This window comes from Grammomys surdaster, unplaced genomic scaffold (genome assembly GCF_004785775.1).
Source record: "Grammomys surdaster isolate TR1022 unplaced genomic scaffold, NIH_TR_1.0 129, whole genome shotgun sequence".
Taxonomy (NCBI): domain Eukaryota; kingdom Metazoa; phylum Chordata; class Mammalia; order Rodentia; family Muridae; genus Grammomys; species Grammomys surdaster.
The window spans coordinates 11,371,249-11,385,785 of record NW_021604587.1 but is presented as its reverse complement, the minus strand read 5'-3'; the positions used below and the strand labels follow the sequence as shown (position 1 = coordinate 11,385,785).

The following is a 14,537-nucleotide window of genomic DNA, read 5'->3' as shown; positions in this document are numbered from 1 at the left end:
TTCACATGGACAGAGAAGACAGGTGAAAGAAGAGGTGATGGAGATGGAACTGCCTATGTTGTGCTTACATCACTGACTGAAGGGTCCTTGTTCTGTGCTCCATTCTGTGTTCCTACTTGGGAATCAATGGCTTTACTGTCAGAATTTTCAGAGGTGGATTGCTGTGACACGGTCTAATGCCATCTCTGTTGTTGCATACTTAACCATTCCCTTAATTGACTATCCAACTCCTAAGAGAAAAAGTTGTTTTTGTATCCCAATTCAACTTAGAAGCTTGCTCTCTGGTACAGAATTAGCCCTTTAGTTCACTCCAAGAGCTAGGAAGACAATGAATATATGAATGGGTCTCGTTTTTAGATTTATATCTCACATTCTTCATCTGTTTTCTTTAAGTCTGTATGCTGATTAGAAAACATTGATATTTCTCCCCAAACAGGAGTTCTGAACAGAAAAGGGCATGCTAACATAGAGAACAATTATAATAGCCTACCTGGATGTGCTAAAATAATTCAGACCTGTTTGCAACCTCTTGGCCCTTCCTAGAACTCACTCTGCCCAAGTGGTTAAAATCATGTAGAGAGAAGAAGGGAAAGGAGACCCCAGTCACATGTATGTGCTATATATATTGCCATAAGAAAAATCAACAATAATTTCCTTTTGCATGGTGTTGATGCTTTTAGTAACTTGTTCTCCTTTGTTTTGCACAGAACTTCGTATATTTCCTGAGAGATTCGTGGTATGTGTTAGTCAACTTGCATTTGGTCATGATACTTGGGCAAACCAGGATGAAAAATCGGTATGTATGAAAAAAAAAAACTCTATAAAAGAATCTCCTTAGTGCTGAGTGATCACGGTGGTGGTGGTGGTAGTGGTGGTGGTTGGGGGCGGGGGAGGGAGAGAGAGGGGAAAAGTGTGTGTGTGTGTGTTGGGGTGTCATTTATTATCAGCAGTTCAGCATGTTTTAAGAGATAAGAGATGGCTTGCCTCCCATTTTGCATGCCAACATTGATCAGTTGATGAGTTGATTAATTAATGTGTTGGGGTTTTGTTTCTTTACCATCCAAAACCTTCAATATTTACTTTGACAAGAAGTTTCTTATCACCTTCAACTTTAAATGATGCAACAAAACATCAGGAAAACCGTGATGATGTTTGTGGTGGTAAATGAAGACAAGTGACAATCTGTGCTTCCGCTAAGTTCCCATCAGGGTCAGTGGCTTCTGAATTATACTCCATGGTGAATCTCTGATGTTTTTCCTGAGAACTAGTGTTTCTCCCCAGTGTATTTTTTCCTAGCTAATAGAGTTCATTTTCTCTTGCTCCCTTTTCTCATGCTAGGCTTGAGTTCTATCAGGGCCTTGTTCTGTTTCACTGGAGTTCTCTATTCAGACAAATAGCTGTAGAAAACCTACTCAAAATGTAACTGACATTTTTGTCTTTTAAGCTTAACATGTACTCTTAACAGTATCCTTATTATTTGTATATGTATCTTGCGTCAATCACACTTCAGTCTATTTAACTTGCCCTTAAAAAAATTTTAGGTCTACAGCGTGAACCTTCAATGAACAGGAAAAAAAAATATATAGAAGACATTAACCCAGCCATAAAGTATGACATGATTATTATGCTTCTAAAATAATTTATGGGGATATTAGATTATCCCTGTTGTTTATTATTTTTTAACCCATATGAAATTTGAAATTTGGCTCACATAGTATAAAATCAGTTTCTTATCTCATCTTAAGTAAATACATAAGAAAAGTGTTTTGGAGCCTCTGAAACAATAGAGACCCAGAAGAAGTAAAGAACTGAAAACTCATACTTACATTTAGTTCCTTTGTTTTAAGCAGAGAATTATTTTAAAAACAAAAAACAGCCCAACCCTTTTATTTCCTCTTCATCCATCAAAACCACTCTACAAATGTACATAAAATAAGATCAGTGAAGTAAATTTGGCCAAAAGCATTAAAAGTTTATTCTTTGAAATATTTCCAGGACATTGTATTATCTGAGAAGATTAATAAATACTAAAGTAATTTTGTTGGCATATATTTCTTAACTGATTTTTCAGAGCAAGAAAGAATTGATCTGTGGTTTTAAAAAAAAAACAATTAACTCTACCAGAATGTTATTGCTTTCAGATGGGATACAGGAGAAATCAGATCTTATATCTGATGTGTAATGTTAATACTTAATATCTTAAATTGTTAAGGAGGAATTAAAGCATCTGAATACAAAGGAAACGTTATCCCCTTAGGGGCTCTGGTATTTGTACAGATGTAAGTTTTCTGTAGCTGCTGTTATATAAATCCTGTAATCCGGAGAACTTCCTGATTATTGAGAACTTTCATCCTTAACCAGCCTGGACATTTTACATGGGCAGTTTGAGTTCCTTATTTTTAACATGTTCTGATCTTTAGTAGGTAAAAATCAACACAATCAAAGTTGAGCATGTCATAAGAAAAGTGCCATTTATATCCCATGGTTCCTTTGTTGGTTTTGGTGGCTCTGTTTGGTTATGTCTCCCTTTCCAGTCACATTTCCCAGCAACAAAAACAAGAGTCAGTACTACCACACAGCACCATTGCCACAAATGTTCCAACTTTAGCTGAGTACCTCTCCTCCTCAGGTTCTTCAGCCCACCCCTTTCTCAGGTATGTTGTCACTAGGAGCTATGAAATGCCCAGGCCCTCCTTCAGTCCCTCATCAGGCCAGTCATACTGTCTTTCTACCATTGATATCTGACCTCTTCAGAGTCCACCTGTTTTAGCTATTTAGAGATCAGTAAACAGCCTCACCCTTCCTGATGCCTCCTGGCAGAGAAAGAAGAAATGAATTCTCATGATGTACTTCAAACACCCAAAACTAATGATCAGCCTCTTCCCCAAGCATTTGAATTTCTTTCCATTTTACAGTGATGTTTACAAAAAGGCAGGGTCGATCTCACTCTGTCCTGCTTATCATCCTAAGGAATTTCTGACTAGGTAAAGCTTGGGAACTTGGCTCCCCACGAAACTATATTGGCAATAAACTAGAGTTATTTTCTTATAGTTGTTTATATAACCCGCTGTTTTGCCATTCACAGAAGTGATGGGGGTGGGGGGGTGATCTTGTACCTGAGAGCAGCTTCAACCTCTCACTGGGACTGTAGCCATTAAGGAGTTCTCCTTAAGTTCCCCATGCTCTCTGGATCACCTTTGTCTTCAGTGAGAATTTGTTAGGGAATCTGAGAGCATCTACTTTGCCAGGGGACTCTTTCAGCCTTCAGACTAGGAAGCCAGCAGTATTTAGCACCCTAGTTCTTCAAGGTAGCTGCATTGAAGAACATATGCCAGATCACACAGCACAGAAGAAGCAGAGAAATCCCCTTCCTCTACAGAGCAAAGTGAGAGTAGTTCTTGCTGTCCCTTTACCACCGTGCCAGCGAAATCTATTCCCACTTTGTCAACTGTCTGCCTATGCAGGCACAGACAGTAGAGGAAGGCCCTCCTGTTGCAGTAGCCCTGCACCATGTCCATGTGCTTGGGATGTGGGAACTGAGCTGTGTACTTTGGGAAGCAAGGGCATTATTATGAAATGACTCACTGTATTTTTCTTACTTGAGTTTCTCATAAGAAATCTCAAAACTCTTGTAGCCTCAGATTTGACCTACGCTGGCTGTGGAGCCAGAGTCTTCCTGACAGTTTTTACCTTTGTCTGTTCTCTTCACTTATTCCTTAGCAGCATAAAGAACATCAAGTCAGATTTTACTGTACTTGGAGATATTCCACAAAATTGGTAGCTTGCTCTCTCTCTCTCTCTCTCTCTCTCTCTCTCTCTCTCTCTCTCTCCCTCTCCCTCTCCCTCTCCCTCTCCCTCTCCCTCTCCCTCTCCCTCTATCCCAAACTTAAGTCTCCTGTGTAGAGACTGTCCTTGTTCAGTTGTAAAGCCCTGGAGGTTTGGAGAACACTGGAGTTACTTACTAGTTTCTTTGATTTCTTTATTGAAGTTATGTAAATAACCATGGACCTCTGTATATATCTGGGACATTTCAGGGTCATTGCAAAGCTACTGTTTGATTGTGTGTTGGTTACAAGCCACTCCTAGTCTCTGGAGACCATGGTTCCCATTCGATCTGACCATTACATTGAACAGAATGTTCTGGGTGCTGGCTCTATACCAGGGTCTCTGCTGAGTTTCAGTGACACAAAAAATAAGAAAATACTGCTGCCCTCTAGCTGCTTATAGTCTGGGAGATTGACACTACTATTGACTGTTGTGGTCACCTAAAATCAGTCACAAACTTTAAACATTAGTATTGCAAATGAGATATGTTGTATTTCATCACCTGAAGGTAACCTGCCTACTACTGAATTAAAAGACTCTAAAATTATTAATTAGCTAGGGTAATAGAAAATGATATATCTGGCCCTCTAATCCTTGTTTTGCATAATGATGCTTCTATGTTCAGAGACATGAAATTTGTCCTCAGTGACCAATTAGACTAAAGATTAATTAGGAAAAGCATAGTGTGGAACAGAACAGAAAAAAGGGTATTGGAGTTAATATAAAGACCTGACCCTGACCACTGCATCCCCCCAGACTCCCCATCACTTGCTGGAGGACCTCAGACACAGCAGTTGGCCTTTGGAAAACAGCCTCTGACTTGGTCCACAGAGGTAAATGTGGTATGTACAATACAAGCCCTGCTAAGCCTTCCTACCAGTCAAATGAAATAATAAATATTAAAGTGGCTTATAAATGCTGAAGCACTTGTGTGTACTAATTATTACCACCATTTCCTTTTTCCCCAGAGAAGAGTACATATAAATGCCATACTGCTAGATTAGTGAATCTTTATGGTCTAGAAATGACAGTAATACTTGGTAATTCCCATCTATACATGATAGTCTCCCGAGAAGTTAGGCCCTTGGTTTTTTTGTGCTTCTACTTATCTCAGCTGTATTTTACAACTACACAAACTGCAAAAGGCTAAGTGATAAGTCCCCATGTAGTCAGCTGGTCCTGTGGTTCTCTATTAACCAATTGCAGAGACTACCCAGCTAAGCACCTAGGAATTAAAACAGCTGTCAGCTGACTCCTGCTGGATTGAGACTCTGGAGGGTAAAGCCAGTCATTTCTCTGCCATCGTAGGAGTTGGGAGATAGCAGAATTTTCAGGCCTAAATTTCTAGGAATCTATGTTCCACAGAATACCCACAATGACAGCATAGATAGAATCTAATGTGTGAATGGAGTTGTGTTTGGAAAATAGATTAATAAATAGATGGTTTAGAATCCATACTCATTTTCCCAAGGAAACAATGTCATTATAGGGGTGAGGTTCCCAGACAAGTCCAAAAAACTGTTCCTGTCAGGAGATGTGAGTCTTGGAAAGTGGGGCCCTGATTGTCTGTGCTCAAGGAAAATAGCAGGAGCTATTTCTTCCATAACTCTGGGCGGAGGGCCAGCTCTACAAAGAAATTTGAAATGAGATAGACGACTGTGATGTCTTTTTTCTGCCCTTTGTTGCTTTCCCACTAGTGTTCAGGCTTCTTTAGGCTGTCTTTGAGCTAGCCCTACTCTGTGTGTGTGTGTGTGTGTGTGTGTGTGTGTGTGTGTGTGTGTGTGTGGTGTGTTTGTGTGTATAAAACATATACCCACCACTCTCCTCTCCCTTCCTGTCCAAATCTTGAGCTCAGCCACATGAAAAATCACAGCAGTCTGCACCCTGAATGAAGGGTTGTAAAGCGTAGAGGAGGTATTTTTTAACAAGGGCACCATGGAGATAGGCCAACTTTCCCTAAGGTTACTCACAGTGTATTTTAATATTTATCTGATCAAAGTTAAGTGGATTTCATACAACTCTAATAGTGGTCAGTAGGTCCCTGTGTCAGCTACAGACCCAAATCTATGTATTCTTTAAAATGCCATGTTTTGTCATACTTGTCTGCACCAGGAACTCAACAGTAGCCTCAGGTTGGTCAAGATTTATTTTTAGGTTCTCAAGGGGAGGTGAATGTAAACTGGAAAATCCCTGTGAAGAGTGTACTTCCTACACAATAACTTCCTTGATTTTTCACAGATACAACCTTTAGGGCTATATTCTTTGCAGCAACTTACAGGTATTTCCCTACATTTGTATACAACAGCTTCTTGGTCACACTTCAAAGGGAAGAATTTTTTCTTTCTTTCTTGAGACAGGATCTCATGTATCCCAGGCTGGCCTCAGACTCTCTCTATAGTAGAGGATGATCTTGATCTCCCGGCCCTGCTGCTTTTTTCTCCATGTGTACCCTCTTCCCCAGATTGGGTAGTGCTGGGGCACAAACCTAGAGTTTCATGAGTGCTTGGCAAGTGCTCACCTAAAATGAGCTACATTCTCAGCCCTACAGAAAGAAAATCTTAAATTATTTTAAAGGAAAAAATCCCTAGTATTTGTGACTGTGGGTCTAGCACAGTCCACAAGCCTGGTTTTCTCTTCCCTTGAGATCCAGCCTTTCACTGAAGTGCAAGAGGGAAAGGCCTGGAAGAGGGACATCACAGAACCTTTGAAATGGAAAAGGACATGGCTGCCCTCTCACACTGCTCCACATAACAGCTGCTGATCCCTGTCCCCCCTGCTTTGCCTAGAGTAACACAACACATGTCTACTTATGTCATCCTTAGGAAAATGATGTCAGTCCTGTGGCAGTAGTGAGACACCACCTCTGTTTTTGTTTTTTAGTTTTCTTTTTGCTTCCATTCCTTTGAGTTTATGCTGATACTGAGTTTACACCAACTTTGTCTTTCCTTTTGTTATGATCTGGTTCCATCCCTGTTTCCCCCTTTTATTTTTTAACTTACTAGTAGATAAGAAAGTATCAGAAATGAACTTTGGAGGGTGCTTCCTCCTAATGCTAGGTCGCATGCGTGCCACACTGTGGTCTTAGATGGTCTTAGATGGTGTATTGTCCTGTGGGAGCCTCATTTCAACTGCTTCTATCTAACCACTTCAGCCTTCCATACTGTGTCACCCTTCAGAACATCACTGTACCTGAAAACCAGTGGCACTGCACTAAAGTAATAGATACGGTAATGCTTTCAGCTTTATACTTTAATACTGTTGCCTAAATAAACAGATATATTAAACTTTTGCGCAGCTCTTATTGTTTATAGAAGGTGTCACTGGCTGGCAGAGTGCAGGGGCCTGGCACCTACAATAACTTATTCAGTACAACTAACTTGAGAAGCGATTCTGAGTCTTGAACCTTTTCATTTTCAACAGACAGGCAGGGCAACTGCTAATAGCATGGTAGGGGGGAAGGGAGGTGGCGGCGAACTTTTTACTGATGTCCCTGACAACTCCAAACTTTAGGTACAGCTCGATCAGAGACAGAGTATTCTGAAAACTCAGTTTCTCATCACAGTTAGTTCTGTCAGCCTCTGTGCTGGCTCTGTTCTCTGCCTGTATATGGTGGTTGCTCCTGGCATCTCTAGGTCTTTTCTTCCCAGAGGGAAAATGAACAGACCTCTACCCAAGACAGCTGTGCCGGCTAGTTTTATATCAACTTGACACAAGCTGGAGTCATTTTGGAAGAGGAAACCTCAATGAGAAAATGCTACTACCCAACTGGCCTGTGGAAAGCCTGTGGTGTATCTTCTTAATTGATGATCAATATGGTACAGCCCACCTTGCTCTGGGCAGTGCCACCTTTTGGCGGGTAGCCCTTGGTGGTGTAAGAAAGCTGGTTGAGGAAGCCATGAGCACATCAGTAAGCAGCATTCCTCCATGGCTTCTTCAGTTCTTGCTCTGACTTCCTAATGGGCTGTGATACAGAAATTTAAGATAAACTAAACCCTTTCCTCCCCAGGCTGCTTTTGTCAAAGTGTTTTAGTGAAGCAACAGAAACCCTAACTGAGACAAAAACGATGCTTTTTGTTTTTGTTTTTAAAAAAACAAGAAACAAAAACATATAAAGAAATTGACACTCAACAAAGACAAATCAATTTTCCAAATCTCTTAGCCAGATGGTGACTAGAAGGGACTGTTGCAAAGGACTTTTGATTCAGAGTTATCTATCTGCCCCTACATCCCACAATGACAGCAAATGATGTGAAGGCCACTTTGCAGAGAAGAGAAAGCACTGCCTATGGTGGCCCTTGGATACGATGTTTAGGTATAGAAAGCATCTTTTCCTTTTCATAAACTCTGTATGGTTTGTGAAGACATCAGGGCTTATTTGTTTGTCTTAAGCAACAGTGTCACGAAAAATAGTGCCAACACTTTCTAGTTTCCAAAGTATGCTTTGTACACCTCCCCATACTTAAAAGCAAAAATGAGAGCAGGCCATTGGGGTTGTAAAACTGGCCCTGGGACATGCCAACTCGGAGTGTGAGTCCTTGGATTACACTGTCGGTCATCTTTGTGCTCTCTGCTATTTTCTTTGCTGATAAACCCCAGACAGATCATCTTAGCAGATCATGAGAAATGAGGATCAGTGACTTTTTGAGTATGCCTCATATTATAAAACTTGGTGAATTACCTGCTTTTAAAATATAGTTGAGCTATTATTTTAACTTGGAGTGAATAAAGCAGAATGAGAAGATACCTTCTATGAGAAATTGGATTCAATTCTCAAAGCATGATGATCATGGTGATAAAAACATATTACTATATTAATTACTCCTTTGAAAGGAAAAATTGTACTGTCCTCATGTGACAAATTTTAAAATCTTGTGAACAGCAGTTTGGTGATCTAGTCCTTGTACAGCGTTTAGTCGTGGCTGTGAGAGATACCAAGAATACTATTCAGTAAGGAGTAGACTATATGTAATCAATGGTTTGACCTGGTCCTCCACATCTCAACCCAATTCCAGCCTCAACTAATATTGACGTCCCAATGTTTCTAAGTGAATGCTAGAAAATCATCTACAAGGCTTTCCCAGAAGAAGCTACATTTGTTATCTAGTCACTGGCATCATGCTGTTTGCTCATGTTGAATTAGTTCCTGATCAACAGCACCTAACCCTGGGCAGTGGTAACAGTAATAAGACCCACGTCACTAGACTATATTGGGAGTAACATTGCATGCACCTTCATTTCTCTGCTTTTCCTTAATGAGAAATGCTCCCAAAGCATTGTCTAGAGCTGTACTGGCCAATGACCGCATTCTGCCTGTAAGCATTTGAAAGGCAAGTTGATACACTCTATATGAAGTCTGAATGTTTGGCTGGCTGCCATAAACTCAGTGTATAAATATGGCTCAATATGTTTATATTGGTTACATGTTATAATATTTTATAGATGTTGTTCAATAATATATTGAAATTTAATTTCACCAATTTTCTTTTACTTCTTCAATGGCCTATAGACAATTTCAGGTTACTTGTCCAGCTCACATTATGTTTGTACTCTAGAGTTCTGAGTCTGTTATCATCTTGACTTCCTTCTACCTATGGTAAGTGCTTAAGTCTCTGCTTTTACCCAGAACAGCTACCTCCTGTCCAGGTAGCGTTTCATTTTTGCTGTGGTCTAAGGGCCTGCATTCTCCTCTCAGCAGCATGTCCATTGATGTTTCATTTCTCTTCTTTTCTTCCCTCTGGGGACACTATGGTTCTCTTTCCTTACCAGTGGTTCCTTTGTCCCCTTTTCTTCATCTTCAACATCTTTTCATGTACCTTTTCTATCCAAACTCATTCCCCTGTAGATCTCCTCTGAGTGGCTTTGGACACCATATGGAAGAATTTCCCCAGTTTGCATTGGCAGCTAAAGAACAGAACTATATTTTGATGAATTGTAAGCTGAGACATCGAAGAACAAGGACCAGTGGCCTTTCTTTGTAGGGAGAGTCTGATCTCTGCTTCCAAGTTGGTACTTTACTGCTACATCATCTGAGAGAGGGGGGGAACATGTCTTCATGTGATGAAAGACAGAAGGGCCAGCATGAACTTCCCCTGTTGATCTCTCTAAGGGAGCCTGATGTCACTCATGAGAATAAATTTTCACAACTTAAATTGCCTCTTAACATTGACATTGGCAATAGCTGAATTTAGGGTAGGGGGCCAAAAACCATGTTGTATATTTGTTTATTTCTCCTGTTAACAGAACTCCATGAGACAAGGTCTTTTCCTGTTGGTGTATGCCTTTTCACTAAGGGCTCCAGGCTCTGTCTGCTGGAGTTCAGTGATATCTGATTGGGTCATTCTACTAGATTTTGTTCAGTTACCAGTACCATGTGTTTTTAAAGCACTTCACTAATTCTGCTGGGTATAAGAATCACTGGGGATCTTGCCCAAAATATACCTTCCTTGACCCCAGCCCCTAGGGATACAAATGCAGTAGATTCTGGGTGGAATCTGTAACATTTCTTAACAAGCTCCCAAGGTGATTTTGCTGGATAATGCTAGCACACTTTGCAAAGTCTTGTTTGTCTCATTGCACCAGGTCGAGTTAATTTCTCTATTGCTTTCTTTCTCTGATGTTGTTTCATGTATATCAGCAGAGTGTGAATCACCTGGGAACCTAAGTATAGATCTCTTAGCCCCACCTCAGACCTTGTGAATCAGAACTTCCACGAAATGAATGCTAGGATTCTTTTTAAAGGGGGGGGGAGGGGCCTGCCTTGGTGCCTCTGCTGCAGCCAGTCTTCTGTTAGAGTCTAAGCTGGTCTTACAGACTCTCTGAGAAGGTCCTAACTCAAGATCAAGAGCAAGGGGTTTTCTTTGCTATTTTAAGCCCCTTTCCTTATTTACCCCACAATGTTCAAAATTGCTGTTCAGTAAGTCAGGTCAGCGTGGAAGTAACCAAGAGGTTACTCACAGTTTCCAGGTTCTCTTGTAGCTTGAATATTGACCATTAATTCAAGGACATTTCAAACCTGTGTGTTCTCTGATTGGAGGTAACAAGTGTGGCCTAGCTGTCAATCTTGTTTTGGTGGGGATGCCCTCCATCCTCCTTTTAGTCCGGGAATTGAATGTTCCCCAGATCTGAGCAGACAGCATGGCATATGTCCTTCCTCATTGCATTTTCACACTGTGTCAGGCCAGCCTTCCCTTTGAATTTGTATAGTGGGGCATGCTTGGACTGCCTTCAACCCTGAAGTATATTCACTGGTCTCCAGAAAGATAATAAGAGGCCTGACCCCTTTGCCCTAGGGCCTACTTGGGCTGCACAAGTTATTGACTGCAGGGTATCCTCCCAGGTTAGACTTGTGGAGGCAGTAGCTTGTCCTGCTTCTGTTGTACTTGCTCAGATAGAAAGCTGTAAATCTAGAACCAAAAAAATGAAACGAAAAGAAGTGGCAGGAATTGGTTAAGTGGTTAGGAATAGAGTGTGCCAAGAAATGGTATTCACACAATTTGTCCTTGTCCTAGATGGCCAGCACGCTTTCAGGTTGTGATGTGCCCTCCTGGTTAGTTTACTTCCTACCTGACCTCCACAGCATGCCTTCTCCGAACCTGAAAGAATTAAATGCTTGCTAGCCTCTTTGAATATGATAGATTTGTCTGAATTGCTTGTATTGCTTGACAATTCATTGCTCAGGCAAAATCTAAAGAGTGGTGATATCAGCCCTGCATGCTTCAGCACAGAGCAGCAGGACTAGTGAGCTCTATCTGTTTGCATCCTCGAGTATTGTCTATAGTAAGTGGTGGGTTTCATTTTTATGCCAGATTAGAAAAGCAGTAATCAGGAAAAAATCCCTTGGGAAATCCTATTCCCAGGTGATGGCTGTGTCTTTAGGAGAGTGAGTCAAGGGGACAGCACTAGAGACCACAAGCTGCAATTTAGTAACAAGGGGATGTAAACTGACCCTAGAAATGTATGAACAAGAGAAGTCTAACGAGTCTTGACAGTTCAAGGACTGAAGGAGACTAATCATTTTTTTCCTGTCCACCCAGTCTTCTTCATACAAATGTAAATATGTCTTCTTCAACAAATTGCCAAATGTGGTTTTAATTTATAAGCTACAGACCAGCCTTGCTGAGTGTGTACTCAGAAGTGTGTGTGTGTGTGTGTGTATTCTCTCTCTGCCTTCCCCTTTCTTACTCCATCTTGCCTCCCTCCTTCCTTCCCCTTATCCTCCCCTTTTCTCCCCCACTCTCTCTTTTTTGAAGTCACAGGTTTTATACTTCTGAACTGGACATTTCCCCCTAACCCCTGTCACTTTTCTTCAAAAGACATTCCTGACCCTGTTGTTGGAGGACTTTAAGACAAGAATAGACTGCTGTATTTCTTAAAGACATTTTTTGAAGTTCCCAGAGGAAATACATGGTGCTCTTTAGACATAACTAAGTCAGCGGCTGAATCCACACTGAGATTGAGATTTGAAGAGCCTGTCGCTATCGCTGTACCACACTTGATACAGTGGATGCAGAACCCATTGTTGTTATTTATGACCCTGTCTGCCTTCCATTGTGGGCTTCTTCCAGCCTTGGGGAATTTACATCATTCCTAATAGCAAAAGGCTTTCTGGTTCCCACAGAGTTGTTCAAAGCCTGACTCATGCCCCTTATGTTAATTGTTCAGCTCTGAAAATACAGCACTTACAGGGCGTGGCTGTGAGGAGAAAATCGACTGTATTTACAGGGCATGCAGGGCATGTTTAGAAGTGTTTCACACATAAATCTCCATCGCTCCCAATCTCTCTCAGCCTCCCCTCTTTTGCCTCCCCCCTCTGACTTAACTTGAAGTATTCTTTTTCCAAAAATTAATTTTAGGAAACAACAAACTAAAGAAATGGCATACTACAATGCAATATAATCCAATAAAGCCAGTTATACTCTGTTCACTGACCATTAAAACCAATTTAGGTTACAAGTGGACATGCCTTTGAAAGATCCTAGCCCAGGTCTGAAGCTACAGTCATGGCTGAGAGCTCATGGACCTTCCCAACTTAGTACTGTGAGCTCCAATTAGATCAAGGCTTTAGAGATACACTGGAATGATACTTTTGGCTGCCATCCTCCAGAATCAAAGGGACTATAACTATTGATTCCCTAAGGAAGCCTACATTAAACAAAGACCTACTGATAGGTACCAAACTGTTCCTCATGGGTCACAGCATTTTATACGAATTTGATGTGTAAGACTACTTAGTATCCAAGACAACAAGAGCTGATAACACCTTATCTGGACTATCACCTTCTAACCTAAGGGAAGAAATTTCAAAAGCATTACATGGGTCAGCTCTGGCAAAAGTTGGCAGACTTTTAAATTTTGTAATTACCTCTTTATGAAGCTTCATGCTTATGATTTTAAAGGCAGATAATCTGTGTATAAAACCATAGCTCTGACTACTATAAAAAGGCAGAGACTCTTAGGTTCTTTTGTTGTTGTTGTTGTTTGTTTGTTTGCTAACCAAGATTGAAAAACTTCAATTTTTTAAAAATGCCAATATTAAAAGTTTAAATTGATAGTGTTTTAAGGTTAACAGAGGCTATATTGGTAAGTAGGGGAAATGTGGAGAAAATCCCAGGATTGTCAGAATGCTGTCCACTGTTTTCTCACAAGCATGCTGCCACTGGCTCAGGGACTCTGCCTTTTGGGGTTTGGGGCCACAGAGATACCAGATATTGTTCTAGATGACTTGGGATTTGCAGTTTCACATTACAGTTTTGTATGGTACATATTAGTGCATGAATTGAGTAGACAAGAATACAAAAGCAGTTGTGACCCACACCAGAAAATACCCAACTGAAAGCAGCTGAATCAGCCAAGAACAGCAGTCTCTTTTATTTAGTATTTGCAAAATAAATCTATCCATCTGAGCTTTCCTAGTGTAACTGTTTTCTCTGGTGTTCAGCTAATAGACTCCTGTTTGAACCTTTGTTATCTTTTGGAGTAGACAAAAAGAGCCCTCCACAGAGTGTCTGATTATTTTGCTGAGTGCGTGGAGAGTTCACCTTCTCCTGGTACCAAGCTCAAGAGGAACGCTCTGAAGGAAATGTAGGTCCAGCATGTTTTCTATTCCTCATTTTCTGACTGCCTGTGTGAATAGTTATATCACCAGAAGAGTCTGTCATTTAATGACTGTGTGTATGGAACCTAATCAGTAGCCCCTCTGTCATTGGTTCTGCCCACAGCCATATTGTCCTTCCCACCTTCCTATTGCTCTTGCTTTTGGACAGTGGGAATAGACTCCTTGCTTCACAGGTGTGTTGCAAGAAGTGATTAATTACAAGCTCTTTGAAGATGAAAAGCACCTACTGGTGGTGTGTTTCACACAGCTCTTGAGTCAACTGCAGACAGACTTAAAAACTACATTCCTTTTGTAAGATGCTCGTTCTGACTTTAATATAATTATGACAGCCCTTGGGCCCCCTTACAGCAACATATTTATGTTTTTTTCCAGAAAGCTTAGCCAAAGTAAATATTCCAGCTTCAGTGCTTGAATTTAGTGGCTGAAGAAGTTTCTTGCTATTTGTAAATGTATTGTTGTCAACTCTTTGCCAAATTAAGGGCTTAAGTCTCTCGATTTCCTGTGAAGTTTCTGTCCTGCCTTGGAAGTTTGTTTTATAGTTAAGTAAAGTTTGTCTTACTTATGATGGATGGATGGATGGATGGATGGATGGATGGAT

At 40.8% G+C, this 14,537-nt stretch overlaps 1 protein-coding gene across 3 annotated transcripts in view; it reads left to right on the top strand.

Moving 5' to 3' along the window:
• Positions 1-14,537, top strand: part of Slx4ip (SLX4 interacting protein) — a 153,115-nt gene that overhangs the window by 136,629 nt on the left and 1,949 nt on the right. For 2 of the 3 annotated variants that reach the window (XM_028755522.1, XM_028755529.1), the window contains one exon: positions 708-796. In XM_028755522.1, the coding sequence (XP_028611355.1) occupies positions 708-796 (89 nt within the window). Of the gene's footprint in view, positions 1-707; positions 797-13,804; positions 13,906-14,537 lie in introns of all 3 variants that reach the window. The other variant, XM_028755537.1, reaches the window with a different exon arrangement.